This window comes from Dipodomys ordii, unplaced genomic scaffold, assembly GCF_000151885.1.
Source record: "Dipodomys ordii isolate 6190 unplaced genomic scaffold, Dord_2.0 Scaffold25, whole genome shotgun sequence".
NCBI lineage: Eukaryota > Metazoa > Chordata > Mammalia > Rodentia > Heteromyidae > Dipodomys > Dipodomys ordii.
The window spans coordinates 11,819,594-11,834,551 of NW_012267241.1; the positions used below are offsets into that span (position 1 = coordinate 11,819,594).

Consider the following 14,958-nt stretch of genomic DNA (forward strand, 5'->3'; position numbering starts at 1 on the left):
GCCTGGGCAATGTCCCTGAGCTCTACCACTTGAGCAACAATGCCACTTCTGGCTTTTTCTGAGTAGTTTATTGGAAATGAGAGTCTCATGGACTTTCCTGCTTGGGCTGGCTTCAGACTGTGATCCTTAGATCTCAGCCTCCTGAGTAGCTAGGATTACAGGCGTAAACCATTGCTTCAGGGATCCTGCTTCCCGTTTAAGTAGCCACTGTCTTGACATTCAAAGATGATTACTGCGCTGGCAAGACTAAGGATTAGATCAAGATTCTCAAAGCCATGAATCATAAGAAGCAGAGTTCAGCCTTAGCAACCTCATGAGTAAAGTCTGTTTATTGCCAATTCATTAGAAAAGGCATATAAAAAAGGAAAGAAAATTAAAATCATAGCACCCAAGAATAATCAATCATCCTTACCATATTCTGCACTCACAAATATATGTTTATTAAAAGTGAAGTTGCTGTGTACATAATATTTTACAAACTATTTTCCACTAATTAATTTTTCCCTGTTTAAGGAATTTTATTAAAGCAAGAATTTTATAATTCAAATTACATTTCCTTGCACAGTTATCAATTCTGTTATATCCTGAGCTATTCCACAATAAAGAATTACAAAATTAAAGAAAGGAATGCTTTAAATTTTCGTACATTGCTGAAAATTCTTTTTCCCAGGGTCTATAAAACATTAATTTGTTTTTATGTTTTACTATTTTTGTAGTATTTTTGTTGTTTTTAAATCAAGTAATCTAGGACTAGCATTTTGGTAGACCTGGAATTTGCTCGGTACATAAGATTCAACGTTTCCTTCCCTTTATTTATTTTATATTTTGCAATGTTTTTTTCATAATATTTAAGTTTTTCAGTGTTTAGATATTTTTCTTCGGTGAAGCACGAGTTTCTTTTCATGGTCCCTGATCCATTTTTAAACAGTTGGAACATCAGTGACACTGTTAACTGCTTTCTGGGCAGCCTCTTTACCTTGTTGGGCTTGTAGTACAGCTACAGCTTCATCAACCTTAGAATGTAGTCACTCTGGAGACTCAAGCCTATGAAGTAGTTCTGAATTATCTATCTCCAGCAACATGCCAGTGCTTTTACTAACAAGAGTAGGGTGCATGGCTTAGATAAGAGGAAAACAGCCTTTTACCCAATGTTTGCTTTTGCTCTTGAAGGGGGCAAATGCCAACATGGAAGCAGACAAAGGTTCCTGTCCTTGTTCATGAACAGCAGGCTATTGCATAGTAACTTGTGGCCATGCATGAAGATGCTGATGAGGATTGCAGATCCCTGCAGCATATTTATATGGGGAATGTTGCGGACAGCAGCAGCAGCTGCAGGATGTAGACCCGTTGTTTGTGTTGATGTGTTAACAAACAACATGCTGTTCCACTAATGAATATTAAAAATCTTTCTTCTCCATGAACTGTTCATGGCCTCTAGCTCTTAAATTATCCCTGTTTTTAATTTCTCTACTCTTATTTGCTCTTTGTTTTCTGATCAGCCCTCTTTTCTCAATAACTTCAATCAGATCTTCCTTCTATACCAGTTCCGAAACACGTGTTCTCCCAGCTGAGTTTCATTCTTGGCTATCCACTAACTCAAGAAAATCTTCTTGGATAACTCAGTAAGATTCCATTGTCTATGGCCATCCAGTTCTATGTAAGGCAATGTGACAGGTACTCACCCACACTGATGGTTTCGATCATCTACTACATCCCCAAATATTTTACTATCTAGCATAGCTTCACCATACTTCACTGCTGTATTTGATATCTGCCACAATGACACTGATGCAATTTAAATTCTACACATCAGCAACTAATTTCCACCACACTTTACTATTCCATCATCTTCAAGATCGATTCCCCATCCTTCTTGAAGACACTACATTCACCCAGTCATCCAAGACCAAATGCTGGACACTGACATCTCTTAACGATACCTATTCTCCACTCTTGTCTCGCCCCACCTGTAGACTCATGAATTTCTTCTGTAGTCTTCTATTTTCCTCACTGTTTGTTTTTGTTTTTGCAGTACCAATAAGGGCAACCAGGGTGCAGTCATAATTCACTTCCACAAGAAGGTGAGTTGTTTTGGTAACTAGATATTAATATCAGCAAGCATGCCACGTTCTCCTTGGCAGTTAAGTAGACAGAAGACAGTAGACAGTTCTACTGTTCATTATGAGTACACAGGCCAAGTTTAACAGTACGCATATATAAGCTCCAACTTCTTTCCAATCCACATCACACCTACCTAACTTAATAGCAATAACTTCCTGCTCCCAATCTAAATTTCAAGTCGAGTTTTATACCTTTGCACACCATGGGCCACCTGCCTAAAGTACTTCTTACTATCCAAGGCCACACTAGCCCACAGGGTGCCTTTGTGCCATTTAGAAAGCTACTAATGCCCCTTTCCAAGCATTGACATAGGGTAACAAGTTGTACAATATTCATGACAGCCCTGGCGTGTAGTCAGCTGGGTCCTGATATACATGCTTTTATATCTTGCACTCAGGACTCTTTCAATGCCTCACCAATAATGTTTCCTCTCCCTTTTCAACACCAAACTAATATTCACTTATAAAATGATAAAGATAAAAAATAGTGGGTCTTTGATCTAAATTCCTAAATTGATAAAATTAAATGTTAGTAATAAAATACCGGATTCTACCATTTTGTCTGGTTGGTTGATCTATGTTTTGTAAATTGGAACATACTGGAAAATATTGCTTTAAAATAAAGAGGAGCTCCTTAGTCTGTAGGGTCACAGCATTCAGGCTCTTCATAAATCTTGATTTAATTGATCTATATATTGTCCAAAACCCAGGAATATTTAGGCAAAATCATTTAGGATTTTTTTTTTGGTCCAGTCGTGGGCCTGAACTCTGGGTCTGGGCGCTGTCTCTCAGCTCTTCAGCTCAAGGTTAGTGTTCTACCACTTGAGCCACAGCACCACTTCCAGCTTTTTTTTCTGCTTATGTGGTGCTGAGGAATCGAACCCAGGGCCTCATGCATGCAAGGCAAGCACTTTACCACTGAACCACCTTCCCAGCCCTAGGATTATTTTTTGGTCAGTCATGGGGCTTGAACTCAGAGCCTGATTATTGTCCCTGAGCATTTTCTTTTCTTTTTTGTTGTTGTTGTTGGTTGTGGGGTTTGAACTCTGGGCCTGGGCGCTGTCCCTCAGCTCTTCAGCTCAAAGCAAGCGCTCTACCACTTGAGCCACAGCACCACTTCCATCCCTGAGAATTTTCACTCAGGGCTAGCACCTTACCACTTTAAGCCACAGTGCCACTTCCCGCTTTCACGTGGTTAATTGAAGGTAAGAGTCTCATGGACTTTCATACACAGACTGGCTTCAAGACCCTCAGATCTCAGCTTCCTTAGTAGCTAGGATTACAAGCATGAGCCACAGGCATTGGACCCATGTAGGATATTTTAATTGTTCATTTGCCTGCTTATTTATTATTTACTTGTCGTATTTACTCATTTTTTGTTAACAGTAAATATACATAGCTACACAGAGGAACAAAGAAACAAAACCTTAAATATCAGATAGGCATCCTCTGCTATCACTGTGCTGACAGGCTTCCAGCATACAGTGGGTGTGGATACTCCAAGGTACATACTAACCCAAGCTGTCTTCCAGAACGTATGGAATGGTATGAGGCCATCTATATTCTTCTCCAATGATGGAATTTCTATCTTGTGTCTGTCAACAAAAATTAATGTCAAAGCTCTAGTTAAGTGAATTAGGCAAAAACAATCAATAGTGCATCCAGAAATAGATGCAGTTTACAACTCTCCCTGCTAGCCCAAACTATGTGTATTCACCTTACTTCTATCTGGGAAGAAATAACTGATTTCTATCATTAAGTTTGTTGATAAATGTGAAGAAGGAATATGCAAAAAAGAAAAAGGTTATTGCAAGCCAAACTATACATATTGGTAGATTTTTAGAAATAACACTATTAAAAATAAGCATCATTCTCAAGAACAGGAGCCCTTTAATAATAAATAATAGGCTCTTTGTCCTCATGGAGTTTAAAGCTCATGAGAAGCAAACAACATCAAAGAAGATGAAGCAGATTAAATTTAAAAGTTGTGGAGAAAAATTAAAAGGAGAGATGTGGACAAGGCAGTAGGAGGTGTGTGTGTCAAAGTAATCAGGACATGACAGCAGAAAGGGAATGTAAGAAAGAGCCAGGAGAAAAGCAACATGGCGGATGTCCTTTAGGACACAGCAAACAGTAGCTGCTGTGGTTCCAAGCTCAGATATGCTAGGTGCATGGCTTGTGTATTTGTTGATTAGACTGGTGAAGTTCTGTTTTAAAATGGGAATGTCCCACCTTGCTCCAGGAATGAAAATCAATCAGATCCATAAGACTGAGACATATATGGTGGACAGTAATGGACTGAACCACACAGAAATCCAGATAAGAAAGATGAGGACACTATTATCTGAGTCCTTTCAGGGATAATGTATCCATTGAGAAAATGTGCCAAGCTGGGGGTGGGTGGCTCATGCCTGTAATCCTAGCTACTCAGGAGATCTGAGGATTACAGTTCAAAGCCAGCCTGAGCAGGAAAGACCGTGAGACACTTATCTCCAATTAACCACCAGAAAACCAGAAGTGGCGCTGTGACTCAAGTGGTAGAATGCTCGCCTTGAGCTGAGGAGCTGAGGGACAGCAACTTACCCCAGCGAGATTGATGTCCCCATCAAAGAGATCCAATCCCAAATCTAAGAGTAAAAGTAAAATTTCATGTTAATATGTTAATTGCAAACTTTCCACAGGATAGATGATTTTAGAAATGTCCACAAACCTTCATTGATATCAAAGATATCCCGATCGATTCCCTCATCGACATCTTTGACTAAAAAAAAAAAAAAATAGAGAGGGAGAGAGAGAAGAAAAACACTTTGTGTAATATGTTTGTGAAAAAGAGAAAATCTTTATCAATTATGTAATCAAATAAGTTTATTTTGCCTCAGGTAAGTGATTGCTCAGTTCTGATTTAACACACCTCAGTTGATTAGTTGATTGAGAACTTCCCGTGAGCCAGGCTGAAGAGTAAAGGAAAGGCTTATGCATATGTACTCTGTCCTAGAAACATCCTTTGAAAGTCAAATGATTTCAAAAATAAGAAACTGGCCATTATTTGTATAATTAAGCACAATTTGGAAGCTCAGAGGAATGATTAGGCTACAAAATAGATGTCTAAAAATGGTCAAACCACCTCAGTCCACTCACACATGCATATTCCTTGCTAATATCATACCTTGGAACTCTCAAGCAAAATTCTTAAGTTAAACTTGTTTTAAGTTGCATGAAGAGGTAGATACTATAAGCAAATCTCCAAGAGTGCAATTAAACAAAAGCAGACTGTATTAACCAGTCCATCTGATTTCACACTACTCAGCAAAAACAGTAATAGCAAGACTTTCTGAAGTGTCCACATGTTCATCCCTGTACTTGCGTTTTCCCATACCACCATTCATTCTCCTGCTGAAGAAGCAAAAGAAGCCAATGTTTGATCAAAGTTCAGTTCAATCACACCGATCCAGCATAGGAAATTGTACACTCGGCTTGGAATTAAGTATGTTCTAGGCTCCCCTATTGTTTGATGGTCCACATAGCCTTCTTTTTCTATAATTATAAAAGAATTCAAGATAGACTCACCAAAGTATTCTGGAGTTGGCTGGGAAACAAACACATTAAGAAGATTATTATGATGCCCATCAGATAAATGGTTTCCCTGGTTCCAATTTATAACTATGCGGTTTTTTTGCTTTTTCATTAATATGTATTGCTTTCTGACATATATCCACTATAGTTAAGTTTCAGACTAAGATGATGTCTTTTTCTTCATATAGAAACTGAAGCTTCCTGCCAAATGAACTTGAAGATAAAGGAAACAAGAAACCGACATTAAAAACTTGACAAGTGCCAGGCACAGCACTGATGGCTCAGTAATCCTAGCTAGTAAGGAGGCTGAGATCTGAGGATCACAGCTTGAAGCAGCTCAGGCAGGAAAATCTGTCAGACTCTTCCAATAAACTACAAAAAAGCCAGAAATAGCACTGTGGCTCAAGTGATAGAGCACTCCCCCTTGAGCAAAAGAAGTTCAGGGACAGCCTCTAGGCTTGAGTTCAAGCCCCAGAACCAGCACAAAAAAATAAAAATTTTGGCAAGAACACAGGGCATAAGACTCTTTTTTTTTTTTGGGGGGGGGGGTCCGGTCGTGGGACCTGAACTCTGGGCCTGGGCGCTGTCCCTCAGCTCTTCAGCTCAAAGCTAGCGCTCTACCACTTGAGCCACAGTGCCACTTCCGGCTTTTTTCTTTTTGCTTATGTGGTGCTGAAGAATTGAACCCAGGGGCCTCGGGCATGCAAGGCAAGCACTCTACCACTGAGCCACCTTCCCAGCCCAAGACTCTTACCTTCAAGTAAATGTTCACTTTAAACTAAACTTCTGAAGTTTAGTTTAAACTAAACTAAAGTTTAGTTTAAACTAAACTTCTGTAGTACCAATGTTGAAATATTCTTTTAATTTAATTTAACAATTCTTGTAAAGGAAATTTTATTCAAGACCTCATCAATCACATTTTGCTTTCATGCCTCTTCCAAGATTCCGCCTTCAAAGACAACATCAAATATCCAAGAATAAACAGTGGATATATTTTGTGGCTTTCAAAATTAGGTTTTCTGCTGAATACTGATAGCTATTCCTTTAATCGCAGCTACTAAAGAGAAATTGATTTTCCACAAATGACCAATGAAAGTCAGACTACAAGCCCAAAGGGGGTAGAAACTGAGCTCATCTGAGAAATTTCATAGTATAATCTAATTTTTTTTTGGTTGGTCGTGGGGCTTGAACTCTGAGCTTGGGTGCTCTCCCTGCGCTCTTCAGCTCAAGGAGAGCACTCTACCGGTTGAGCCACAGTACCACTTCCTATTATCTAATTTTTTTTTTTAAAAGCTGCTAGAGGGGCTAGAAAGGTAGCTCAGTGGTAGAGTACTTGCCTTGCATGCCTGAGGCTCTGGGTTTGATTCCTCAGTACCACATAAGCAGAAAAAGCCTGAAGTGGCACTCAAGGCTAATACCTTGAGCTAAAGAGCTGAGGGACAGCACCCAGGCCCAGAATTCAGGCCCCACGACCAACCAAAAGAAAAAGAAAAAGAAAAAACTGCTATGCTAGAACTAGTAAATAGTAGATGGGGGTTATTACTGCCTTCACCAAGGAATGGTAATTCATGTGCTTAGACCATCTGTAAAATATGCTCAACACATGATTTACATGAGTATTATAGCAGCTATATGACGTAAAGTGAAGCACATTGTAAGATGAAATATTATCATACAAGTATAAAGTACAATTATATTCAGGTACAGCCTACATGCTGAAATATAGTGTTGCTTGCAGTGTTTAACAAGCTAGGGGAATGGGCTTTTTAGATACCATCATTTCTGACTTAAGCAAATACCTTCCTTGTCTCCCATGATAACCACACACAGGCTTGCACCCACAGAAGAATGCCAATGCACCTGCAGAATTAAGTTAGCAGTGTGTGTCCCTAATCACAGTTTAAACATAGATAAAGTAGTATTCACACATTATCAGCTCAATATAATAACTTATTTTAAATCACAAAAAATACTTTTCCCTTACCTATTTGGAATCTTATATAAAACATTGGGCTGGTTTGTAGAACAAGCTTTCTATCATAGTTGAAGGATTGTTTAAATTGATAAATATATACAAGGGAAATCTCATGCTATGAAACTTTCTAAGTATTGACTGTGCCTGTGGCATTCATCAGCTTTTTCATTCACAGCTCAAGGAAATCTAGCAGCAACCTGTGTTTTCATTCAACAGCAAAACAATGATTTTCAAAATTCACATTCTCAAAAGAAATATCAAAAAGAAAACTTGTTACATTATAATTATTCTCAAAGAAACACCTGATTTTGTGTCAGTATCTACACATCTCTAAGAGGACTGGCTCTCCTAGCTTATATCTTACCAACCCCTACTCACACACACAAAAAAGAAAACAAGAGCAAGAACAGTACCAGAGACATTCATTTAGGATTAATGTTTTTTAAATATATTAAAATGATCAAATGAACAATTGTTCTTTAATGATTGGCATGAAGTTCCCCTGGCTTTTCTAACTATTTTATGTACATTGTTTCCTTACCAGGCCAGAAACCAGGAGACAGGTCCCAAAGACCAGAAACCCAGGCAGACACCACCAATCCATGTCCTGGCTTCCAGATGAAAGTTGCAAGCTATGATATTCAGAGTAGAGTTGACGTTTTAACTGGCAAACATCATAACGTATAGCCTTTGCTCTCAATGAACCATCTTGCAGGTCAGCTTGCTGCTGTAGCAACCCTCAATCAAGGAGTTAAAGTCCAGTATCTCTAACACACCTCCCTGGAGTTTCTCTTTTTATAATTCTTTCTGTCCTATTCTAATAATCTTCTATAGCTAAGTTCTTGGGCAAAAGTTGTTATTGAAATGCATTTTCTAACGTACACATACTGGTCCCCAAGACTATTAGGATATCATTGAGCAAAAGAAATATCAGATTAATATTTAATCTTCTTGTTTTAATAATAAATATTCATATAGCCCTTCCTTCTATTCACACAACCTATGTTACTATAACTATATCCAGTTATACCCACTGTGTTTTGTCATTCATTATTCATTTAATAAAATGTATTGACTGCCCACAATTTTATTTCATGATTAAATCTGTTAATGTAGCTGGGTATGGTGGTGCATGACTATAATCCTCAACTTGGAAAGTTGAGTAACATATAGTAAAACCTTTGTCTTTTTTTTAAAAAAATCCATTTGTTTGCCTAGGAATCAATATATTTGAAATTCCGATGTAAAAGAGCAAAATAATGACTTACCTCACACCTGAAAGCTCTCACCAAGTAAATACTAACAGTGTTAGGATGAAGAAGGTAGAAAGGGTCATTTATTTTCTAATAAATATTGTTAATTTCTCTTCCCTCTTTTTTTTTTGCCAGTCCTGGGGCTCGAACTCAGGGCCTGGGCACTGTCTTTGAGCTTCATTTGCTGAAGTCTGCTACCACTTGAGCCACAGCACCAGTTTGGGCTTATTTGTTTATGTGGTACTGAGGAACTGAACCCAAGGCATCATGCATGCTAGGCAAGTACTCTACCACTAGGCCACATTCCCAGCCCCTCTCCTTACTCTTAACTGTGGCATACTAACTCAGTCCCTACAAATCTAACACAGAGAATAATAATATTGAAGTGCTCATTTGTTTGCTGCATTTTTTCCTCCCCTTTCTCCAGCTTGATCTTTGCCTCACTCTATGTTAAATTCTATGCTAAGCAAAAGGATAGGAAAAGACACATGGCATCAGGAGTGAGGAATCGGTTTGGGATCAAGGTCCATTTGGATTTTTATAACATTCTTAGGCCATACAAAATTATCTTACAACCAGATGGCTTCAGAAAGCCAATGAGAAGCATTATGTGTCTGCCCTGTCTTTGTGTGTATTTGTGTATGTCTCTGTGTGTGTCTGCATGTCTGTGTGTGTCCGTCATGGGGCTTAAACTCCGGGACTGGGCACTGTCCCTGATCTGTTGTTTGCTCAAGGCTAGCACTCTACCACTTTGAGCCACAGCTTCACTTCTAGCTTCTGGTGGTTAATTGGAGATAAGAGTTCCACAGACATTCCTACCAGGGCTGGCTTTGAATTGCAATCTTCAGATCTCAGCCTCCTGAGTAGCTAGGATTACAGGTGTGAGCCACCAGCACCTGGCTTTGCCCTGTCATTTATCAATGCATTGTAGGCCTTATATGGTCCTCAGCCTGGAAGTTCACCATTGCTGGTTAGGTAGGATGCTTCTTGAATATAGAGTCCATTCTCAGTCTCTTAGGGTAGGATGAGGGTTAAAAGGCAAGGTTTAGAATGACTATTTCCCGGCTAGAGCTACAGGGAAGCATCATCACTACAAAGAAGAGAACATGTCTTAGGGGGAAAATATCTGCTTTGGGTCCAAAAGTGGCACAGATATATCAGAGCAAGTCACCAGGGCTGAAGAGCCACTTGAGTATAAACAAGAACTCTCCATAGAAGATTTCCCAGGATGACAACAAATGACCAGAGACTACTGCTCCAACATTACCTACAAAGATAGATGAAATGAAGATCAGATGGGGGGGAAAAAGAGAATGGCAGAGGGGGTTAGGTTGACTGGAACATATTATAAACATAGAGAAATATAACAATAAAAATTTCCTTCTATTTAACTAACGTAAGATAATTATATATCAATATAATTAGAAATATATATTAGAAATATATATATAAGTGTATACACACACACACACACACACACAAACATATAGTAAGGTGGGCTCTTCCCAGTTTCTTGGGACTATTAAAATAAGGCACACATGCTGGGTGTCAACAGCTCACACCTGTAATCCTAGCCACTCAGGAGGCTAGATCTGAGGATCATAGTCTGAAGCCAGCCTGGCAGGAAAGTCCATGAGATTCTTATCTCCAACTAACCACCAAAAGCTGGAAGTGAAGCTGTAGTGTAAGTGATAGAGCGCTAGGCTTGAGCATAAAAGCTCATGGACAATGCTGAAGCCCCGAATTCATGTTTCAGGAGCAGTGTGCATACGCGCAGCACAAACCTAAAGAGAAAAATGGTTTATCCTGAATTGGCTGATTACGTTTTCTACCTCCTATGTGGATGAGTACCTTAAATAATTACTGCTACAAAAATATAAAGTGGTACTAAAGCAAGCCCAGATCCCATCCATTTAATTTTGTGAACTGAAATTTGGAGTTGAAATGCCTGACTTCATCACTACGTTGAGACAGGCAGCTGTTATTTGAAGTTGGAAGCAGGAAGAACAGGAAGCAACAGTTCCTAGGATATTGGAATTTATTTTAAACTATTTAAGGTCTGAACCTGACTAGAAATCTCATGGAAAGTTGAGGCTGACCATATATATAGCTTTATATATATATAGTTATAGTTATATACATTTATAGAGAGTTATAGTTATATACATAGTTAATATATAATATGATTATAATATATACTAGCCTATAACAAAGGTACGCCTTTATATTTCATTCTTTTCTAGGCTGTCATTGAGACTACTGCAGTAGGTACTCTTGTTTGGTCAAGCATATCTCCATCCTCCATCTCTGTATCGTAATTCTGGAAAGCCTTTATAAGCTTCATTAAGGCATTTGGAGTCTCTCTGTCCTAGTGCTTGAGATGATAGGACTTATATGTTTCTCAGAAGTCCTCTGATGCCATTAGGAATAAGATTCTCAAAAGTCCCCATAGAATATGAGTACATGCTATTACTGAGGATAGCAGACCATGAATGTAAAAAGCCTTTTAGCAGAAATCAGTATAGAGATTGCAACAAGAGATTTAAAAGGCTTCCTGTTGTTCTTCTCACAAGACACATTTACTTGAATCTCCCTTAAAAAAAAATATGGGCTGGGAATGTGGCTTAGGGGTAGAGTGCTTGCCTGCCATTCATGAAGTCCTGCGTTTGATTCCTCAGTACCACATAAACAGAAAAAGGCAAGAAGTAGTGCTGTGGTTCAAGTGGTAGAGTGCTAGCCTTGAGCACAGAGAGGCCCAGGGACAATAACCAGGCCCTGAGTTCACATCCCAGGATTGGCAAAAAAAAAAAAAGTATGTGTAAGTTATGGCCTGAATTTTCCAGGACAGGCTCTTCATGAAGTCTTATACAAAGGTACAGGTATGTTAATGAAATAAATCTAGAAAAAAAAGGTAAAGAATATGGAGTGATTACAGAAATCCTTGGGCAACCAGGAGAACACATGCCCACTTAACTAAAGACTGAGAGATCAGGATGCACTCATAAATTGACATGTTGTATTGAAGCCCCTTTGTGCAACTAGTTAAAGATAATAAGTGATAATAATTTTTTAAGACAACAAGGGAAGGGATAACAATGCTCAACAAGAAATGTACTCATTGCTTTACTCATGTAACTATAACCCCTCTGTACAGAATTTTCACAATAAAATAAAATCTAATAAAAATTAAAAGAAATGAAAGACAAAATAAAGAAAAGAAAAACCAAGGGAGCTCCTATGACATTGCATTACCTGGTACTAATCTGACTAAATCACATTTTTCAAACAAATTGTCCAAATTCCTCCCTCAGATAAGACTACCATCTTTTACACCACTTTCAGAATTGTGATACATTACTATATTAGCCAGAGTTCCAAAGATAAAGCAGTAGGATATGGAGAGAGAAAGACAGAAGCAGGGAGGTAATAAGGAATTGGCTCACGTGACTGTAGTGATGGGCAAATCCAAAATCTGCTGGAGGGAGTAGAAAAAAATAGAGACCTAAGCAGGCGTTGAAGTGACAGCCAGAGTACCTAGACAGTTAGTTGACTAGCAGATACTATACTTCCTTTAGGTACCTGCCTTGAAGCCTTTCAAATGATCAGGTGGGATCCACCCACAGTATAGAGGATAATTTGCTTTACTCAAAGTCCACTGAAGGAAATGTTAATCTCATCTAGAAACAAAAAAGAAAAATACCTTCACAATAACATTTAGACTGCTGTTTGACCAAATATCTAGGTACTATAGCCCAAACAAGTTGACGTGTGAAATTAACTCACAGTTAATTTATTTTTACTTCTTTTATTTTTAAACTCTTGGTGATTGCCTGTTTTTGAGGTAGCTATTAGTCATATGGTACGTCAATATTGTCATCCTGAAACAATTGACTGGACTGCCACACCCCAGGCTGAAGGCAAAGGTCCACTATAGTCATAATAAGCATGAAAGACAATAGTCAACTCCTATGGTACAGGATTTGCACTTGGGGTTTTGTCATTCCAGGCAAACATTCTGCCATACTTCCAGCTAATAGTCCTATAGCTTCTATGCTAAGGAAATATCCAAGGACCAGGAGTAACTCTTCAGATTTCAAGAACTCATCTGACTATGGCAGTGAGGAAAAGTTTAATCTCTAAGAAAGATAACCTTACTTCAGGTACCTGGGCCAGTGTTATACAGAGATCTCTTCTGTTAGGAGGCAGGCTACAAAAGAGCATTATGGGGGAAATGCTACTGTTTGGCTCATTAAAGAACTTCTTTTCTTCTGCTTTCTAGGTGATGTGTAGAGTCTGCCATGCCGAACCTGACTCAGTTGGTTTATTATTATTATGAAATTACTCCAAGTTGGAACAGGTCTAGAGTGGGTACCGGTTGACTCTATAATGGAAATAGCAACATTAGAGATTGCTCCCAGATTGATAAATATATCTACTTCATGGAATTGTTAATTCCAACTTAAGTCCAGGTTCACTGCCCCTGGAGATCATGCCTGCAAACACATGGAAGAAGAGATTAATCACCCTTCTGCTGCATCGTGATTACATGTATGTATGATATTCCTTACTCAGGATCATATCTATTTATTTACACATCAGCTCCTCCCAAGTAACTAATAACCCATCTTGTTGAGTTTTGGCATTCCAGTTAGTTGGCACATGGTTAAGTATAAGGCAAATGTTTGTTGAAATGAGGATGGACTACTGAAATTCAGTATCCATCCAAAAATTGTCTTCATTGTCTCTGTCACACAGAGAAGTCTGACAGCCACAAAAAGTACATATTGCTGTGCTTATTGTCATCTAGAAAGATCTAATTAGGCCTTCTTGCAATGTGTCAGTGTGGTCTGCCTGGACACACACTGTGATCATTTTGTTGGGTCAAACCAGATATATTAAAAAAAAAATCAAAGAGAGAAAGGGGGGAGGGAGGGAAGGAAGGAGGCTGAGCTTCCCAAGGGTATGCTTAGGTATATGAACACTACCAGCTTAAAAAGTCACTCTTGGGGCTTTCTGTTTCTAGCCCAGCTGGTCAGATGTCCATACTCTGTCCTACCAATAGATTTAAAAGCTGAGCAAACTAAAAAAGACACCAACTTTTCTTAGATGCATAAAAGAAATAAGATTATTGAGCAAATTGATGCCTCCCCACATTAGAAGCCCACAGTTGAATGTCCAAAATCACAAGAGAGAGAGACAAATGTAGCAAGGAGTCAACATCTGGGCTGGGAATCATAGAAATGAAGTCAATGAGTTACTAGAGGGTCTGTGTAGACTAGTCGGTTTGATGACAACTTCTGGAGGAACCAGCCATTGGGTAAGAGAAGGAGACACACCATTGTGAGCTATATCATAGTGGATATCAAAGAAAAATCCACTCATGATTCTTCAGAGAAGGAGGAAAGAAGCCAGTATGAAAACTGCCAATTATGTTTTTCTTAATGATGTCTGCTTTCAGGAAAACCTATTTAACCAGATCCTAATGTCCTGAAGAACATAACTAACCTGAAAGCAAAGGAAAAATACCCAATTTCAGTTAGCCCCACCTTCCACCAAAAGGAAAGGAAAAAGCCAACTCTAGTCCCCTCCAGCCATCTTGCCCGAGCTAAGGAATGGAGCCAAGGGACCTAAGAAACACAGTATAAACTTGATGGTGCAGAGAAACAAGCTCACCAAAACACTGAGACCTAATCATGGGACTGGAGCACATTTCCCCCGAGCATGTCACCACCATCACTACCCTATGCTCATCTAGCAAGAAAAAATTTGCAAAATATGCAACAATGCAAAGAACAGTTTGCAAAGGAAGCGCGAACATTAGAACTAGACTCAGATATCACAGGGATATTGAGTTATCACGTGAGACATTTTAAATAACAATTCAGTAAGGACTTTTGTTGTTTTTTTGTTTTTGTTGTGGTGGTGGTTTTTTGCTTGGTTGTTGGGTTGTTGTTTTTTTCCTTTGCAGTAGTAGGTATGAATGCAGGGCCTTACACTTACTAGACAGGTGCTTTACTGAAGAGCCACTCCAGCCCTA

At 38.9% G+C, this 14,958-nt stretch overlaps 1 protein-coding gene across 1 annotated transcript in view; it reads right to left on the reverse strand.

Moving 5' to 3' along the window:
* Mep1b (meprin A, beta) overlaps window positions 1–11,265 on the reverse strand; it is a 29,191-nt gene extending 17,926 nt beyond the window's left edge. The window contains exons 1-6 of the mRNA XM_013014803.1: window positions 11,194–11,265; window positions 8,210–8,395; window positions 5,688–5,706; window positions 4,831–4,881; window positions 4,700–4,747; window positions 3,637–3,708 (exon numbers count right to left, since the gene is read on the reverse strand). Coding sequence (XP_012870257.1) covers window positions 3,637–3,708; window positions 4,700–4,747; window positions 4,831–4,881; window positions 5,688–5,706; window positions 8,210–8,395; window positions 11,194–11,265 — 448 coding nt within the window. The remainder of the gene's footprint in view (window positions 1–3,636; window positions 3,709–4,699; window positions 4,748–4,830; window positions 4,882–5,687; window positions 5,707–8,209; window positions 8,396–11,193) is intronic.
* Window positions 11,266–14,958: the final 3,693 nt, after the last annotated feature.